Genomic DNA, 16,972 nt, shown 5'->3' on the forward strand with positions numbered 1-16,972 from the left:
AAATTATCAATATAAAAGATTTTGAATCTTTCCTCATTCCACTTGAAGATACACACACACACACACACACACACACACACACACACACACACACACACACACACACACACAAATTAAGAGTAATAAAATGAGAGATAAGTTTCATAACCAGTCTAAATATTTGCATGTATCTAGGAGGAGAGGAGGGATGAAACCAAACAACCCAGTGGGCAATGACATGCAGCAGTAATACCAGGAGTCGTGTGGGAGTCGTTTGGAGGAACCGAAAGATTCGATTCGTATCGGCGAGCTGATCCAAATGAGCTAATTCTATAAAAAGAGCTACGAAATGAAGTGGTAAGCTATTCATCTGCACTGATAGCACAAATATTGATGTATATTTTAATATTTATTTGAATGTTTTTAACGTTCAGAATGTTTGAATTGTTTGTATCGACTCACCAGTTTTTGCAGTATAGTTACTGCAAAGCTTCCAAATGCTCACTAGATGGAGCTGAAGCACTAAACACTTTCCATGAGTAACCAAACCCAGTGAGAGCAGATGCAGATGAAGAACAGTGATAATGTTCAACGTTTTCAAATGCTTATTTTTTTTATTTTTATATATTTATTTCATTTTAACCCTTGTCCTTCAGTTTTTAATCACTCATGATGGTGTTTTTGGAATATAAACAAAAGCTACACACTACAATTCCTTGTCTAATAATTCGGTTAAAGCTGGTTTGGTTTTTGTTGACCGTATCTCTTTCTTTTCTCCCATGCTTACACCTTTCCTCTTCATGCCCTCATCTTTATCATATCACTTCACATTTTGTTCCGTCTTGTCTCGTTTAATCTAAAACCACATCTCAACATCTCTTTGTGTCTCGTTTCATCACATGTACTTTCTTCTCTTTGCTGTCCTCACATACATCTCTACATTCTTCTCATCTCTAAGTTTCATCTCGTCCCGTCTCATCATCACTTTTCTCCTCTCACATATGTTCATCTCTTTTCATCTCATCTCATCACATTTCGTCACATATTTATGTCTAATCTCATGAAATATCATCACATCTCCTTGTGTCCCATCATTACTTTCCTCTCCTCACATCTTCTCTATAATCTCATCAGGTATAAACATATCAACAAATATTATAACCTCATTTTAGCTCATCTGAGTGAATCTTATTACATTTAATCTCATTCTGTCTTATCAAATCTCCTCATGTCTCATTTTAATCTCAATACATATCCTCTCACTTTACATTCTTGGTTCAACAACCGTTTGCTCTCCTCTCTGTCTTTCATCTCATCTCATCTCATCTCATCTCATCTCCCAATTTCTTCCACTTTCACGCATCCTCTTTATCTTCTCTTTTCATCTCGTCACATTCTTTCTCATGGCATCACACCTTGTGTAATCTCATTTTAAACTCATTTCATCTCCTTCATCTGCTTCACAGCTCATCCCAATTAACGTTATTTCACTTTTTGTCTCAACTCTGCACAGCTGTTATCTCACCTCATCTCATAACACCTAATTTTATCACAATGACCTCTTCTTTGCTCCGTCTTCGTCACATCTCATGTTTCTATCCTGTCTCTGTTCTCTCCTCATGTCTTCTGTGCCTCCTCTTCCCTCCACAATCTTTGCTTCACTCTATATTGGCGACCTGAAACTGTATTTGCTGGTCTACTTGCCACTACTGTCTTCAATATTTAATTAAGCTATAGTTTGAACAGCTCTCTCTGTGAGTAAGTGAGGGTCTGCATGTGAAAATGGCTGTGTGTGTGTGTGCGTGCATGTGTGTGTGTGTGTGTATGTGTGTGTGTGTGTAGTAGCTGAAAGCTGAGGATGGGAGTTTTATCACCATGGTTTATAGAGATAAAAGGCTCTGATCAGCAGAAGACGATTTAGGTTTATTTTCCTTCTCAGTTGCAGACCTAAACTACACTCTATTACACTCTATTTCACTTATGATTTCCCAGACTGGTTTTGTTAGTTAGTTTGGTTAGTTAGTTTGTCATAAATAGTTTACTAGGCCTTAACTTGGGACCTCGTTCAGATAACCAAAGCAACTGTCAAAAAACAATAAAATGTAAGTCTTTTTTATTTTTATAATTCATCTGTGCTGCGTTAGGGGGCACGGTGGCTTAGTGGTTAGCACGTTCGCCTCACACCTCCAGGGTCGGGGTTCGATTCCCGCCTCCACCTTGTGTGTGTGGAGTTTGCATGTTCTCCCCGTGCCTCGGGGGTTTCCTCCGGGTACTCCGGTTTCCTCCCCCGGTCCAAAGACATGCATGGTAGGTTGATTGGCATCTCTGGAAAATTGTCCCTAGTGTGTGTGTGTGTGTGTGTGTGTGTGCGCCCTGTGATGGGTTGGCACTCCGTCCAGGGTGTATCCTGCCTTGATGCCCGATGACGCCTGAGATAGGCACAGGCTCCCCGTTACCCGAGGTAGTTCGGATAAGCGGTAGAAGATGAATGAATGAATGAATCTGTGCTGCGTTCATTTGAAACTCTTTTGATGGATATTCCTGTTCACGTTTCACAATATGGCTTTACAGAATAGAAACATATTTCAAATCTGAACATATTTCAGCAAAAATATGCAGACATTATAAATATGTCGGGGTACGCTGCTTTTTCCTGCACAAAAATCCAATGTGACAAGACATATTAAGTGGAAGTGTCCTAGGAAAACTATCACTGTCACAGCTAACTTATGAGAATGTTAGAAACTACACACGATTGCAGGGAATCTGGAATCTCAGGAGACTTTGTAGTTGAACGAGTTGCCAATCCATCACAGGGGCACAATCACATACAAATTCACACATTACAGACAATTTAGAGACACCAGTCAGCTTATAACACATGTTTTTGGACTGGGGCAGAAACTGGATTACCGAGAAGAAACCCTGAAGCACAAGGAGAACATGCATGGGATGGATGAAGGGCTCGAACCCCCAGTGCCGTAGTTTTGATCCACTCACTCTCACTCACTCTTTTCTACCGCTTATCCGAACTACCTCGGGTCACGGGGAGCCTGTGCCTATCTCAGGAGTCATTGGGCATCAAGGCAGGATACACCCTGGACGTGCCAACCCATCGCAGGGCACACACACACTCTCATTCACTCACACAATCACACACTACGGACAATTTTTCCACCATGCATGTTCTACCATGCATGTCTTTGGACCGGGGGAGGAAACCGGAGGACCCGGAGAAAACCCCCGAGGCACGGGGAGAACATACAAACTCCACACACACAAGGCGGAGGCGGGAATCGAACCCCCAACCCTGGAGGTGTGAGGCGAGCGTGCTAACCACTAAGCCACCGTGCCCCCAGTTTTGATCCAATTCAATTCAATTTGATTCAAATTAAATGTATTTGTATAGCGCTTTTAACAGTGGACAGAACATTTACAGAACATAAGAAACATAAACGTTTAAAATACAAAGATTAAAATAAAACAAAAATTCAAAAAATGCTTATATTTAAATGTGTTTGTATTTATCCCTGATGAACAAGCCTGAGGTGACTGAGGCGACTGTGGTGAGGAAAAACTCCCTCAGATGGAAGAGGAAGAAACCTTGAGAGGAACCAGACTCAAAAGTGAACCTCATCCTCAATTGGGTGACACTGGAGGGTATGATTATAAATATACAGTCTGGCAATTGTGTATTGATTAGGAGGTTGTTGTCCTCAAACACCACATGTAGTTGGCATCTTATCTTAGAATGTCCCAATACTTCATGAAGCAGAATCTAACTGTAGATGGTACATCTCTAAATGCCTCAGGATCCTCAGGATAAGTATGATAAGTTTAAAAAAAAATGTTTATTTATTTATTTATTATGGAAGGAGGCTCCAGTACCTGTGTGTGTTAACAATCAGCAGTAAATTCGTAGCTTTGCGTTTTCTGCAATATAAAAATCTCCATGATGGATGATTTTGTCTGGTCTTTTTTTTCTTGATAATGTGAGCAGCTGCAATTTTTTCATCGTATTTTACTTCAGGAGAGAAATCGTTTATGTTTTTTTAATGTAAGTCATACCAGGAACTAACCTGTTTGGTGGATGTTCTGCAACATGAAATATAACAAGTGAATGATAAAGTAAGAAGATTTTTTCTACAGTTGATTAAAAAACTGTGAGCAAATTGATGTGGTGAAAGAGGAACAACCGCCATCACAGCGACCCTCGTTTGAAACCGGCTTGAAATTATATTCAGAGGGTTTTGTCAATAATATCCTTACTTATATAGAACGGGCATAGAAGCCTTTATTATCGCCACATATACATTACAGCACAGTGGAATTCTTTTCTTCACATACCCCAACTGAGGAGGTTGGGGTCAGAGTGCAAGGGACTATGATACAGCGCCCTTGGGGCAGGGAGGGATGAGGGCCTTGCTCAAGGGCCCAGCAGTGGCAGCTTGGCTGTGCTGGGCCTTGAACCCCGATCCTCCGCTCAACAACCTTAACCATTTGAGCCACCACTGCCCAATATTCTATTCTATTCTATTCTATTCTATTCTATTCTATTCTATTCTATTCTATTCTATTCTTTTCTATATATACTGTATATATAATATAATCAAAATCTCTACCCCCCCTTCTCTGCTCAGGTAGACAAACACCCACATGTCCCCCCTCCCTCATAATACCCAGACCTGTGAACACACATGCAAGGCTGCATTATTCGAACGCACAATTGCACTAAGACACAATTTGCACAAGGACACAATTGCGCATTACTTCTTAATACTCTTTATTTAATTATTGTTCATGTTAAAATTATGTTTAATTATTCTATTTATATATTCTATATTCTGTCTAAGAGAGTAGCCATACATAATTTCATTGTACTTGAGTATAATGACAATAAGGTTCAATTCTCGTACTGATTCTAATTCTAATGTGAAATAGCTGATTTAAGCTGTCATGTGAGGTAAAGCAATGCTTCCACAATGCTTCTGTACTGACCTGCATGGCCTAAGGCAGAGGAGGGGGAAAAAAGGCCAACTGTATAATGAAAAAGAGCTGTTAATGTGCTCTAGAGAAACAGAGAGACATCTAGTGCTCTCAGGAGCCACTCGTACCCCTGCTGCTGTAAACTGATGGCTCCAGTTTCTGCACAGCATGGTGCTGAGTCCTCCACCTCAGGGCCAACATCCATTACACACAGTACTGAGGTTTAACAGACATTTAGAGGCTAGTACGATTCCCATTATTGTGTAATGTACAGTATGGTAAATGCTCCGAGATATTAAAGTACTGCTCATTGTATTAGCAGCAGTCTTTGTGTGTGTGCATGTGTGTGTGTGTGTGTGTGTGTGTGTGTGTGTGTGTGTGTGTGTGTGCTCAAGGAAATGGGTTGTTATGGAACACTGAGTACGATTATGAGCGTTTTTCTTTCTCTAGCTTAAAGCTAACTTCTCCTAAGCAGAGACATTTGTGTTTCTATGTTAGTATTTTAAACAGTTTCAAATCACAAAGGAACATTACACAGGCACTAGACTCAGATTATAATATGATAACATTGTTTCCAGAGGATAATTTAAAATGACATAGAGAGTGTGATAGTGTAACATAAAGGGAGAGAAAGAGTAGCAGTGTGTTATAGTGATATAGTGTTAAATCAGTTGTTTTTGGATTTCCATAACCAGGAGATTGCAGCTCTAATATCACCAAACCCTCATAAAACCCACACAATGCCACTATTGGGTCTTTCATGGCCCTCTTGTTACCTTACACCATTGTATTGCACCTGAAAATAGACAGGACACTCCCAACCATCCTTTTTTTCTCTTGCCCATCCCCCATACTGAACCTTCTCCCCTTCACATTCCACCATTGGATCCCTCATGTTCATTACAAACCCCTAGAGTATTACCGACAAAGCAGCTGTTTGCATGGAGACCATTTTTCACCTTGACAATGTACACAAATGTCACCTGGTTGCCAGCCATTTTGCTGCATAAGATCTGAAGCTATCAGTTTTTGCTGAGTTCATACCATAGTAGAAGAGTGTATCTATGTAGACAAACTGTTTGTACTTTACTGTATTACTAATGTTTGTTATAATGCACTGTCCTCTAAAACGGATAGTAGATCCTGTTTTAGAACATTGCAGGTTTAGAGGCTTTACTTGTAATGTAAAGACTAGCATGGGTTCAGCGGGGAAGTCTGTTTTAAGGCTTGGGGCTACAAAAGCATTTGGTAGGACTACAAAGCATTGCATATTTAAGCAGGGCTGTCTGTCAGTCTGTGTCAGAAAGTAATGTATGTTGATGGAAAACACCTTCAGGGTTTTATAAGATCTCAAACAAATGGGAAAGATAAAACTCAGACCAGGTAACATGCTAACACTAAGGCATGTCCATGAGACTCTCTACCATAAAATCCAAAGCAGACACCAACAAGCAAATCTAAAAATCTAAATCAAAACATCTGCTGCGCCAGATCTAAACCAAACACCAAAAACATCTGACACACCAAATCTAAACCAGACACCAAAACATCTGACACACCAAATCTAAACCAGACACCAAAACATCTGACACACCAAATCTAAACCAGACACTAAAACAACTGCCACACCAAATCTAAACCAGACACTAAAACATCTGCCACACCAAATCTAAACCAGACACCAAAACATCTGACACACCAAATCTAAACCAGACACTAAAACAACTGCCACACCAATTCTAAACCAGACACCAAAACATCTGCCACACCAAATCTAAACCAGACACTAAAACAACTGCCACACCAAATCTAAACCAGACACCAAAACAACTGCCACACCAAATCTAAACCAGACACTAAAACATCTGACACACCAAATCTAAACCAGACACCAAAACAACTGCCACACCAAATCTAAACCAGACACCAAAACAACTGCCACACCAAATCTAAACCAGACACTAAAACATTTACCACACCAAATCTAAACCAGACAATAAAACATCTGCCACACCAAATCTAAACCAGACACCAAAACAACTGCCACACCAAATCTAAACCAGACACCAAAACAACTGCCACACCAAATCTAAACCAGACACCAAAACAACTGCCACACCAAATCTAAACCAGACACTAAAACATCTGACACACCAAATCTAAACCAGACACCAAAACAACTGCCACACCAAATCTAAACCAGACACTAAAACAACTGCCACATCAAATCTAAACCAGACACTAAAACAACTGCCACACCAAATCTAAACCAGACAATAAAACATCTGCCACACCAAATCTAAACCAGACACCAAAACAACTGCCACACCAAATCTAAACCAGACACCAAAACAACTGCCACACCAAATCTAAACCAGACACCAAAACAACTGCCACACCAAATCTAAACCAGACACTAAAACATCTGACACACCAAATCTAAACCAGACACCAAAACAACTGCCACATCAAATCTAAACCAGACACTAAACAACTGCCACATCAAATCTAAACCAGACACTAAAACATCTACCACACCAAATTTAAACCAGACACTAAAACATTTACCACACCAAATCTAGACCAGACACCAAAACATCTAAAACCAAGTCAAAACCAGACACCAAAACATCTGCCACACCAAATCTAAACCAGACACTAAAACAACTGCCACACCAAATCTAGACCAGACACCAAAACATCTGCCACACCAAATCTAGACCAGACACCAAAACATCTAAAACCAAATCAAATCCAAACACCAAAGCAGCTAAAACTTCAACAAGCAACCAAACAGCCAAACAAAACATTTACTTTACTAACACCAAAACAGCTATTACACTGGTAAGGGTCTTGTAATGGGTGATGGGTAAATATCTGCTGAATCTGTATCATAACACTTAAAGTTAAAATATAATCATGTATATTGCATAATAATAATAATAATAATAATAATAATAATAATAATAATAATAATAGTAAACCCAAGTAACTAAAATAATTTTTCATCATATAAAAACACTGAACAACTTCTCGATAGAAATGCTATGAATTGTGCTATTAGGCAATTATATATTGTTAATTAAATATTATTTATCAAATTTTTTTCAGGATAAAAAGAATCCAACCAGTAGTCAATAAAGTGATGACAACATATGTGATCATCAGCCTGGATTTCCCCCTCATTAATGAATATTTATTTATTCTTTTTAAACATTTGGCTTGTTCTAATGCTAGTATTCAAATGTACCAAATATGCTTGAGCTTTTGTTTATGCTTCTACATTGATCTGTATTGATGTGCTGTGTAATATAAGACAAGAGGTTAGACGTATAGGTTAAATGAGACACATACTCATCTAAACAAAAGTCTAACAGCAGGAGTACAATCATTCTAAACTCTGGTGTTGTGTTTATGTAAGTTTATTACCAATGTCATTTGGTCCAAAGAACCCAAAGAAAAACAGTTCAGTCAACAAGAACTCATAGTTAGTCCACATTATATTGTTTTATCCTCAAACTCATACTAGCCATGTAATCAAGACCCAGAAAGTACAGTATGTGGCCTGGCTGTCAGACTGGATGAAAAACATCTGAACAAAGCAATGGGGTCCAGTCCTATTCTTGGAGTTTGTCCACCCTTGATCGTGCCACTCCTTTGTGCTCCCTTGCTCTGTCTTTGCCAATCTGCATACATTACTATATTTACTGTGTAGATTTGATGGTGGTCTATGCAGTGTGTACAATATGTAGAACATTTTTCTTTGACAGAAAGACTTTTTGGACGCTATAAACACTTTCTTGTCAGTTTTTTTTTTTGCAATCTGCAAATAACCCATCTTTTTTTTATTTTATTTTTTTTTTAATGTGTGTGATCTGTATCAGGTTTAGTAGACTTTGTAGATTAGGGCTAGAACTAAAATGTGTAAGGTAGGAGAAACATGATAAACCAAGGATTGGGGTTTGGTTTTAGGGCATCCTAATAAATATTGTATTATGTAATACATTATAGGTCTTTATAAATTCATTTGATAGGCCCTTGATGTGCTCTATTATGATTAGTCCATACACAATAGAAAGAGTACAATGGCATTACAATGGATTTATTTCCTTGGGTTTGTGAATGGTAAAGCAAGAAAGAGTGGCACTACCAAATTCCAGGACAAGGCTGACTTTGCTGTTTGATTATTAGATGATTAGTCATTGAAGGATATTGCTGTATTGTTTCAGTGTGGTGATGTTTTTAGCCTTGTCACCTCTCAGCTCCAGGGTCCCTGCTTCAACCTGAGCCCAGTTTACCGTGCAGAGCTTTGCACGATTTGGGTTTGTTTTCTCTGGGTTCCTTTACCTCCCATTTGCATACCAGTAGATGGATTGACTCCACTAAATTGCGTTTAGGTGTGTCAGTGAGTTAAAATTTTGACCTGAGAAGGACCTGTATTCCATCCAAAGGTGTAAATGGATAGGATCTAAATCCACCTCCAACAAAACCCCTGATTGACAGCTTTGATTTTATCCCAGATGCAGAACATTAAACCTGCATATTCAGTACGTAAAACACTGATGTGGGCCAATGAACTACTCCGAGAGTTACCGACGCTGCCAGAAGTAAAATCCCCTGGGGCTCAAGGACAAGGTGGAAGTGATGCATGGCTGCTTCCTGCTGCACCTGTAACACCACCACCACTACCACCACCTCCTCTTCTTCACCCTCCCTCCGCCCACACACACACACACACACACACACGCCCGCACGCACGCACACACACGCGCGCGCGCTCCACACTACTTCACGCTCCCGCACTGTCGCTCTGTTCAGGGTGGAGCAGGCAGCCTCCGCCTCCGCCTTGGCGTCAACGTGCTGCGGGAAGTCTCTCGCTCGCTCGGTCGCTTGGAATGGTGGTCGGCGGGTGAAGCTTCTCTCCGGTCGGGAGAAATGGAGGACTCGGAGAGCAACGCGGATGACGGACTGCTGGCCACCTGGCGATGGAGCCGCAACGCGCGGGAGCAGGTACAGCTGAAGCAGAAGATCAGAGACCTGCCCGGTTTACTGAAGCACGGATTGCATTTGAGAAAGAAGAGCGTGAGTGTTGCATCTCAATTACTCTTGTCAAGTAAAACCATCTATTGCGTTCAAGCTGTTCTCCCTTTTACGAGGATCAGTCTCTATCGCGTGTATTTAAAAGGACACATTGGCAGAATTGCGTTATTATCGGCTTATTGACGCGCTTTTGCGCACGCAGCTGTGCGCCTTTTTAATCACATTTCTTTTAATTAATTTCGATTTATGATATGGTGAGAACGGGAGTACGTAGGAATGCGTTAACGCAGAATCTGCTGTTTTGCAAACGCCGTATCTAAGGCAACAAGAATCCCACACACACATACACACACACACACACACACACACACACACACACACCTGACGGCTGTCGTTTCTCCCTAACTTCCTCATCACGACGCTGGATGTAGCTGATACCGACTCCATGTTTTGAATCTGAAACCTGATTGAATCATATGTGATAAAGAAGACGGTCTTGTGTGTGTGTGTGTGTGTGTGTGTGTGTGTGTGTGTGTGTGTGTGTATGAGAGAGAGAGAGAGAGAGAGAGAGAGCCTCCGGTAAACAGGCATCTCCACCTCGTTATTTTCCTTCATGTAAATGACTGAAAAACTTAAACACAGAAACCTCCTTTAAAGGTCATGTTTGCAGTGACATTGCGCACGGACTTTACCTGTTAAAACATTTTACTGCCTTTTAGATGAGAATCACATGCAAGAAGCAGTGGATGTATTAAGGATTAGGAAAAACCGCATGCTATCATATGTAAGCCACCAGTAGCCTGGTATGTACACAGAAAATACCAATGAGGATGGCAGTGTGCTGTTTTGGGCACATCTTATGTTTAATGAGTGCTGGCCAATCTTTAGCTTATTATTCATGTTTATGTATGTATGTATGTATGTATGTATGTATGTATGTATTATTATTATGTGTAATATTAAATTTAATAGATATCAGTTTACAAAAATTGACAAAATACAAAAAAAAGATTTATTTATTTATTTATTTATTTATTTTTTTTACAGAATGCACCGAAAGAATTATTAACGATGCTGGACAATGTTTACTAATTTTGCCCAATTTATTCATTAGTTCACACATACATACATACATACATAAATACATACATAAATACATACATACATACATATATGTAGATTTAAAACTATACAAAAATGAACAAAAAGTTATAAATAATCAGATACAATCGGATACAAATGATCATGAAAATGTTGCACATATACAGTAGATAAGTAGAGAGAAAGGGACACTTAACAACATGATGATGTAATGACTCTTGACTGTTGAAATTCCACGACAGAAGATAAATTTCCTTAAGAAAACATGTTCCTTGTTGATTTATTGCTACATGTTGGGTTTTCTCCACTGTGATCAAGGAACAGATTTTGGTTCAGTCCATCCCTCAATAATTGAACGATTTATCAGTAGTCCTCTAACCGATTACTAAATGTTTTACTTTGTGCGCCGAGCCTGCTTCAGACAAGTTTCGGTGGGTGTTCAGAGGAGTCACAGCCACAGATCAATTTAAGTGGAGTTGCAAATGAATGCAAGTGGGAAAAATGACTAACATTATCCCCACTGTGAATCTGACATTTCCCTGCGTTTACTTGCCCTTTGGATTTAGCTTGATGTATGATGTAAGATGTTCATTATTGATATTTTGAATGTGCATTGGTGTGTTATATACAGCAGCCTGCTTTGGGTATAGCTGTAGCTGTTAATGTCAAGAGAAAATCAGGGTGTAGTGTAAGAACAAATGCACAGTTCTGAGTAGAGGTTTCGGGGAATGTAACATAGTTTTAACCTTAAAAATAATAAAATGAACGAGATGGATTAAAAAAAAACAAAACAAAAAACAGGCATTTCTAAGTGGATGTAACCTATAAAAGATGTCCAGATAATAACTCTAGAGGGATTATGATAATAAAACCGTAACGCCGTCTTTTATAGCAGAAAGTCATTAGACATGAGTGTTTACAGTTTGAATACTGAGAAATTTCCCTTCTGAATTTCACATTTTAGAGAAAGCAGCACATTTTCATGGACTGTTACTGTGGTTTTGTGTGCTTCTTAATTTGCTAGTTGTCTCTTTAGCTAATATAAAGCTTTTAGTACGAAGTTAGAATACTGCTCTAAGAAATCAAAACCTAGTGCATGATGGGTATCAGTGATTAAACATCACAGCAGCACAAACCCGAAGAATACAATAATGGCTCATACGTTTAACTGTGATATTTATTATTTGAAGGGTGAAATGGAAGGTACTTAAGTCTAAATGTAAATAAAATTCAGTCAGTAGAAATAGCATTTCACTGAAGGGGAAAGGGCATGTGAGTGTGAAAGACTTCTGGTAGAGGTTACTTTCCCCAAGCGCTAACTTCACTAAGGCTAAATATGACCTGTGAAAGAGACCGTGAGTCAATAGAAAACAAGAAAGCAGGACCAGAGGCTCTTTGGTGGCTAATGAAATGCAATGATCTTTCGTCTTAGTGTTTTTTTTACTGTTTCTTGTCACACATCTAAAAAAAAATAAAAATAAAAATAAAAAATATCTATAATTTTTTTTCATATTAACTTTCAAAGTAAGTGACTGTTTATAGCTATTCTAATGTAAAGTGTTAAACAAAGCTTTTTCAACAAAAGGAATTAAAACTGATGATGTTCTACACTGTAAAAGTACACTGTGAAAAAAAAAAACGAGTACATCGATTTCCTAGGGATAGGGATAGATATATAGTATTTTAAATTATAAGTTCTTTTTTTATTTTATTTTTTTAATTAATTCATTTTAATATTTTTAAAATGAATTAAAAAATTTAATTGTATATATTCACTTATTTCTTTTTCTTCTTATTTTTTCTTCTTCTTATTATATATTTATTTCTTTTTCTATCTCTTCTGTTTCCATACTTCTGTAAAGCTGCTTTGAGTTAATGGGAAATTGTTAAAAGCGCTATACAAATAAATTGAATTGAATCGAATTGAATTGATTTGATTTATGTGGCTGAATTGAGTTACATTAACACTGTTAGTTTTTGTACATGCAACATGATTTAATGACGGATTTTTAAAGCCTTGTGTAAAATCAGACCCCGAGCTCACAATCAAACCTTCAATGCACTATTCTACTATACATATCACCTAAATGTAACACTGTTGTTATACTGTAGATCCCATCAGCACCAACATCCTCGAGATTTCACAGAGAACTGGTTTAGGTTAATACTAATGAATTCCACACATTCACTCTACGTCATTTCGTCTAGACATTGATAAACTTGTTGACATTAAGTTTAGTATACTGTAAGCAATGAAATCATTTTGTTTATGTTAAATACTTAAATACATACTTTATGCATTGTGAGGTTATTGTTAATTATTCAAACTTTTCTGGTTGGTCATATTACACCTTGCTATCGCCGATTATTTTCCGCTGACTGTACCAGCATTCTTTCACTCCTTGCTTGCACAAGCAACACTTTTCAATGTAAAAAGTGTCCACGGCAGTCAGAAAGTTCATATCCTGACAGGATACTTTTCAGTACCTTTCTTTGTAAAACTTATGCCATGTTTGTAGGGAATAAGGGGTTTTCGTGCACAGTAACCCGTGTAATGGGTCTCGTGAGGCAGCGAGACGTTCCCTCGTAGACAAGTGCACCGAGCCGTGATGAGCGAGTGGCTTTAAAACGAAAGTGGGACCGTCTCACTTGTCTCACACTTGAGGCTTTTGGTCCAAAAGCGTACGCTGATTTAGTTCCAGCTAATGCTGCACTTTTTATAACCTTACGTTTGTGCTTATCCTGCTCTTTGTCTGTAGCCGAACAGAACGTTCCCACCAAAGCAATCTATCGTAGGAGCATCATAGCTTTCCTTTCCTTTCCTTTCCTTTCCTTTCCTTTCCTTTCCTTTCCTTTCCTTTCCTTTCCTTTCACACGGTGTCAGCTCAAATGCTGTATGTGTTCTAGTGTCATTACACGTGAGAGTACATGTTACTCGGTATGGGGATGATTGTTTTTATGTAGTGTGGGTGTGGAGTTTTAGGAATCTGTTGGAACATGTGCTGCCACGATATGGATCATATCCAATATTAACACATTTTTCCACATGGCTGAGTGAGAAATGACAGTATCGATTAGCCCGAGTGAGCGACTGAAAGCTGCATAATAACGTGGCACACACTCTGAGACCTCCCTTTGTTTCGGGTTGCAAATTGATTATCGTTTTCTCTTTATCATATTTTAAAGTTTGATTTTTTTTTCTCACGTCTTTAGCCATTAGCGCAGAAACAGCATTATAAATTATAAATTATATTCTTTGTTCCGGGGAAAGGAGAGAACAGCATGCTGAATGTTGTACTTGTTCAATGATGAAGGCATTAGTATTCATATTTGTATTTAGATACATCAAATTACATCACCTTTTTTTAGAACGGGAAATGTATCATAACTACTCCAGAAAAACTACTCACATTTAAGGTCCTTATTCAAAACACAACAGATTTAAGAAACGTTTTGTCATACGAAGAAAAAAAATGTATCAGAATAATAACTGTTGGTGTGTTGAAGCTTTTGGAAGGAGTCTCCGCTGTCAGATAAAGAAAAGAACTATTGATTGATGGCTTTGTGGTTTCTGGTTTCCTTGTAAGTTGTTTTTACTTTTATTAAAACAGAAAGAACGGAGAGGCCGGTAAGAAGTATGACGTCATTCCTTGATTAAAACTGATCGTTGATACTTTGCTGTGGTGTAAAGAGAATAAAAGATTTGGACCACATCATATCATCACATCGGTGATACGTTTCATACTAAATACACTCCCTGAAGACTTACTGCATGCAGAAAATACACAAAGCATTCCATATAATGCAGAAAGTATTTAAGGGAAACTTTGTATAGATTGTTGTTTGTGGATCATCTCATCTGTAGCCTATATTGTTTTACACCGGATGCCCTTCCCTCCTTGGGACTGGAATAATTGGCATAATATTAGATCGGCATAATAATCCCTCAGTGCCTGGGGATCGAACCCCGTGCCAGTGACGCAACATCGTATAAAGTTCTTTCTATATATACTGGATATATGTGTACTATTTTGGGTGCACTGACTCAAGCAGCTGCAGTTCTTTTTTTTTTTGTTGATTTTTTTTGCTGTATCGTGATAGCTGATAGGCGGTGTGTGGAAAGACAAACATAATATACTTGGCATGTGGTAGCTCATTGATAATGGTGTTGGATTTACAGATCAGATGGTTGTGACTTCAAGCCCCAGATTTACCAAGCTGCAACCACTGGGTCCATGAGAAAGGCTCTTAACCCTAATTTGTAACATAAACATAAAATGTATGTCGCTGTGGATCAAATGCCAGCGTATGTCTGCCAAATGCCATAAATGTAAAGAAGATGTTTAGGGGAAAAAAAAACTGAATTTGTTGATGAATAAAGAATTTTCAGCTTAGATTTTTCAGCCTATTTCAGGTTTTTTCATGTTGTCTTCTTAAATGGATGAGCTGTACCAAATAACAATCCTGTAGAACCCTCTCCATTAATATCCACACCCCTCCTTGTATAATCATACTTTCAACCATTAGTCGCAAAATTGAGGTTCCGTCTCATTTGACTGTGCAATTAGACATCAGAAAAGGACAATATCATTTCATCCATTAATCTGTTTTATTGCTGTGGTGGAGTAGCTCAGGTTTGGGCTGTTAACGTTGTCGTGCTCGATGATTTATTGCTAATTAGACGCTGTGGATTCTTCATTGTCTTTTTTATATTTTTATTGCTTTTAAGCTAAAAAAAAATCAATTCCTGTAGATGAAATAACGAATAACGTTGAAATCAGGTTACCTGTAATTGAGATCTGATTGGAGGTATTAAAAGGTTTATATTACGATACTGACATTTGCAATCTGCTGTGCAACATGGAGCTCCGTCTGCTGAAATATCAGCTCAGTGAACAAGCTTTCATTCGCTGGCATGAGGAACACGTGTGAGGATGAAGATGAAGCTGGGAGTGTGACATATTCCACACCAGAGGATCGAAGATATTGAAAAGATTAAAGATAATAATAATAATAATAATAATAAGAAGAAGAAGAAGAAGAAACTATTGGAGCCGATCATTCTTTCACTTAATTCGAAAACTATTCTGGTGATTTTTGCATGCTGTCTTCTCTAATCTTCATATGTGTGTGTATACGCCGTGTGTATAGTGGAGTGTGTTGCGTTCACAGCCAGGTGGATGTTGTTTCGGTGCCTCTAAAGCGGATTTCCTGTACTTGCTTTTCGTAGTAAAATGCAAACGAAGAGGCCGAACTTGTTTGATTTTCACGATCACGCATCACGCTAGTCTGACGGGACAGATTTATTCGCAAGTCGTGTCGCTGCAAGCAGAGTTTGTGTGTGTGTGTGTGTGAGAGAGCATGAGCGAGCATTCGGAGCTCCAGCGCTGAGCCTCGCTGAGCACTCTAATCTGAGAGTAATCCATTTCTCACAGATAATGACCCACACACCCACTGCACTCTACATGCTGCACACAGGAACACGCTCCTCGCTGAGCCTTTGATGTCTGCACATAGATAACAGCACCAGGGAGCCCCTTTTCTTCTTCTCTCTTCTCGCTCACCTTCCATTGTTTCCTTTCCTTTCTTGTATCTCTCATGCTCTTTCTTTTTTTTTCCCTCTCACTATGAATCCGACACTCCTTAGTCCCACGAAGTGCAGTGCACCATGCAGTAACTTTATGTTTTTGGAATGAAAATAGAAAACGGAAGCTAGATCAAACCCCAGACTCTGTGTTTCTTTCACACTCCTTTCTCTTTTCTCATATTTCTGATTCTTTCACAACTTTGATTCTCACATTCTCTCAGTGTTTCTCTTCAATTCCTCTCAAAACTTACTTTCTTTCTCTTTCATAACCAGGCTCTA

The 16,972-nt window shown here is 38.7% G+C and overlaps 1 protein-coding gene across 1 annotated transcript in view; it reads left to right on the forward strand.

Annotated features, from left to right (window-relative positions):
• The first annotated feature begins 9,773 nt into the window (after positions 1-9,773).
• rapgef5a (Rap guanine nucleotide exchange factor (GEF) 5a) overlaps positions 9,774-16,972 on the forward strand; it is a 94,631-nt gene continuing 87,432 nt past the window's right edge. Inside the window, exon 1 of the mRNA XM_060897648.1 lies at positions 9,774-10,047. Coding sequence (XP_060753631.1) covers positions 9,901-10,047 — 147 coding nt within the window. The 5' untranslated portion in view covers positions 9,774-9,900. The remainder of the gene's footprint in view (positions 10,048-16,972) is intronic.

The sequence above is a fragment of the Tachysurus vachellii genome, chromosome 21, assembly GCF_030014155.1.
Source record: "Tachysurus vachellii isolate PV-2020 chromosome 21, HZAU_Pvac_v1, whole genome shotgun sequence".
NCBI lineage: Eukaryota > Metazoa > Chordata > Actinopteri > Siluriformes > Bagridae > Tachysurus > Tachysurus vachellii.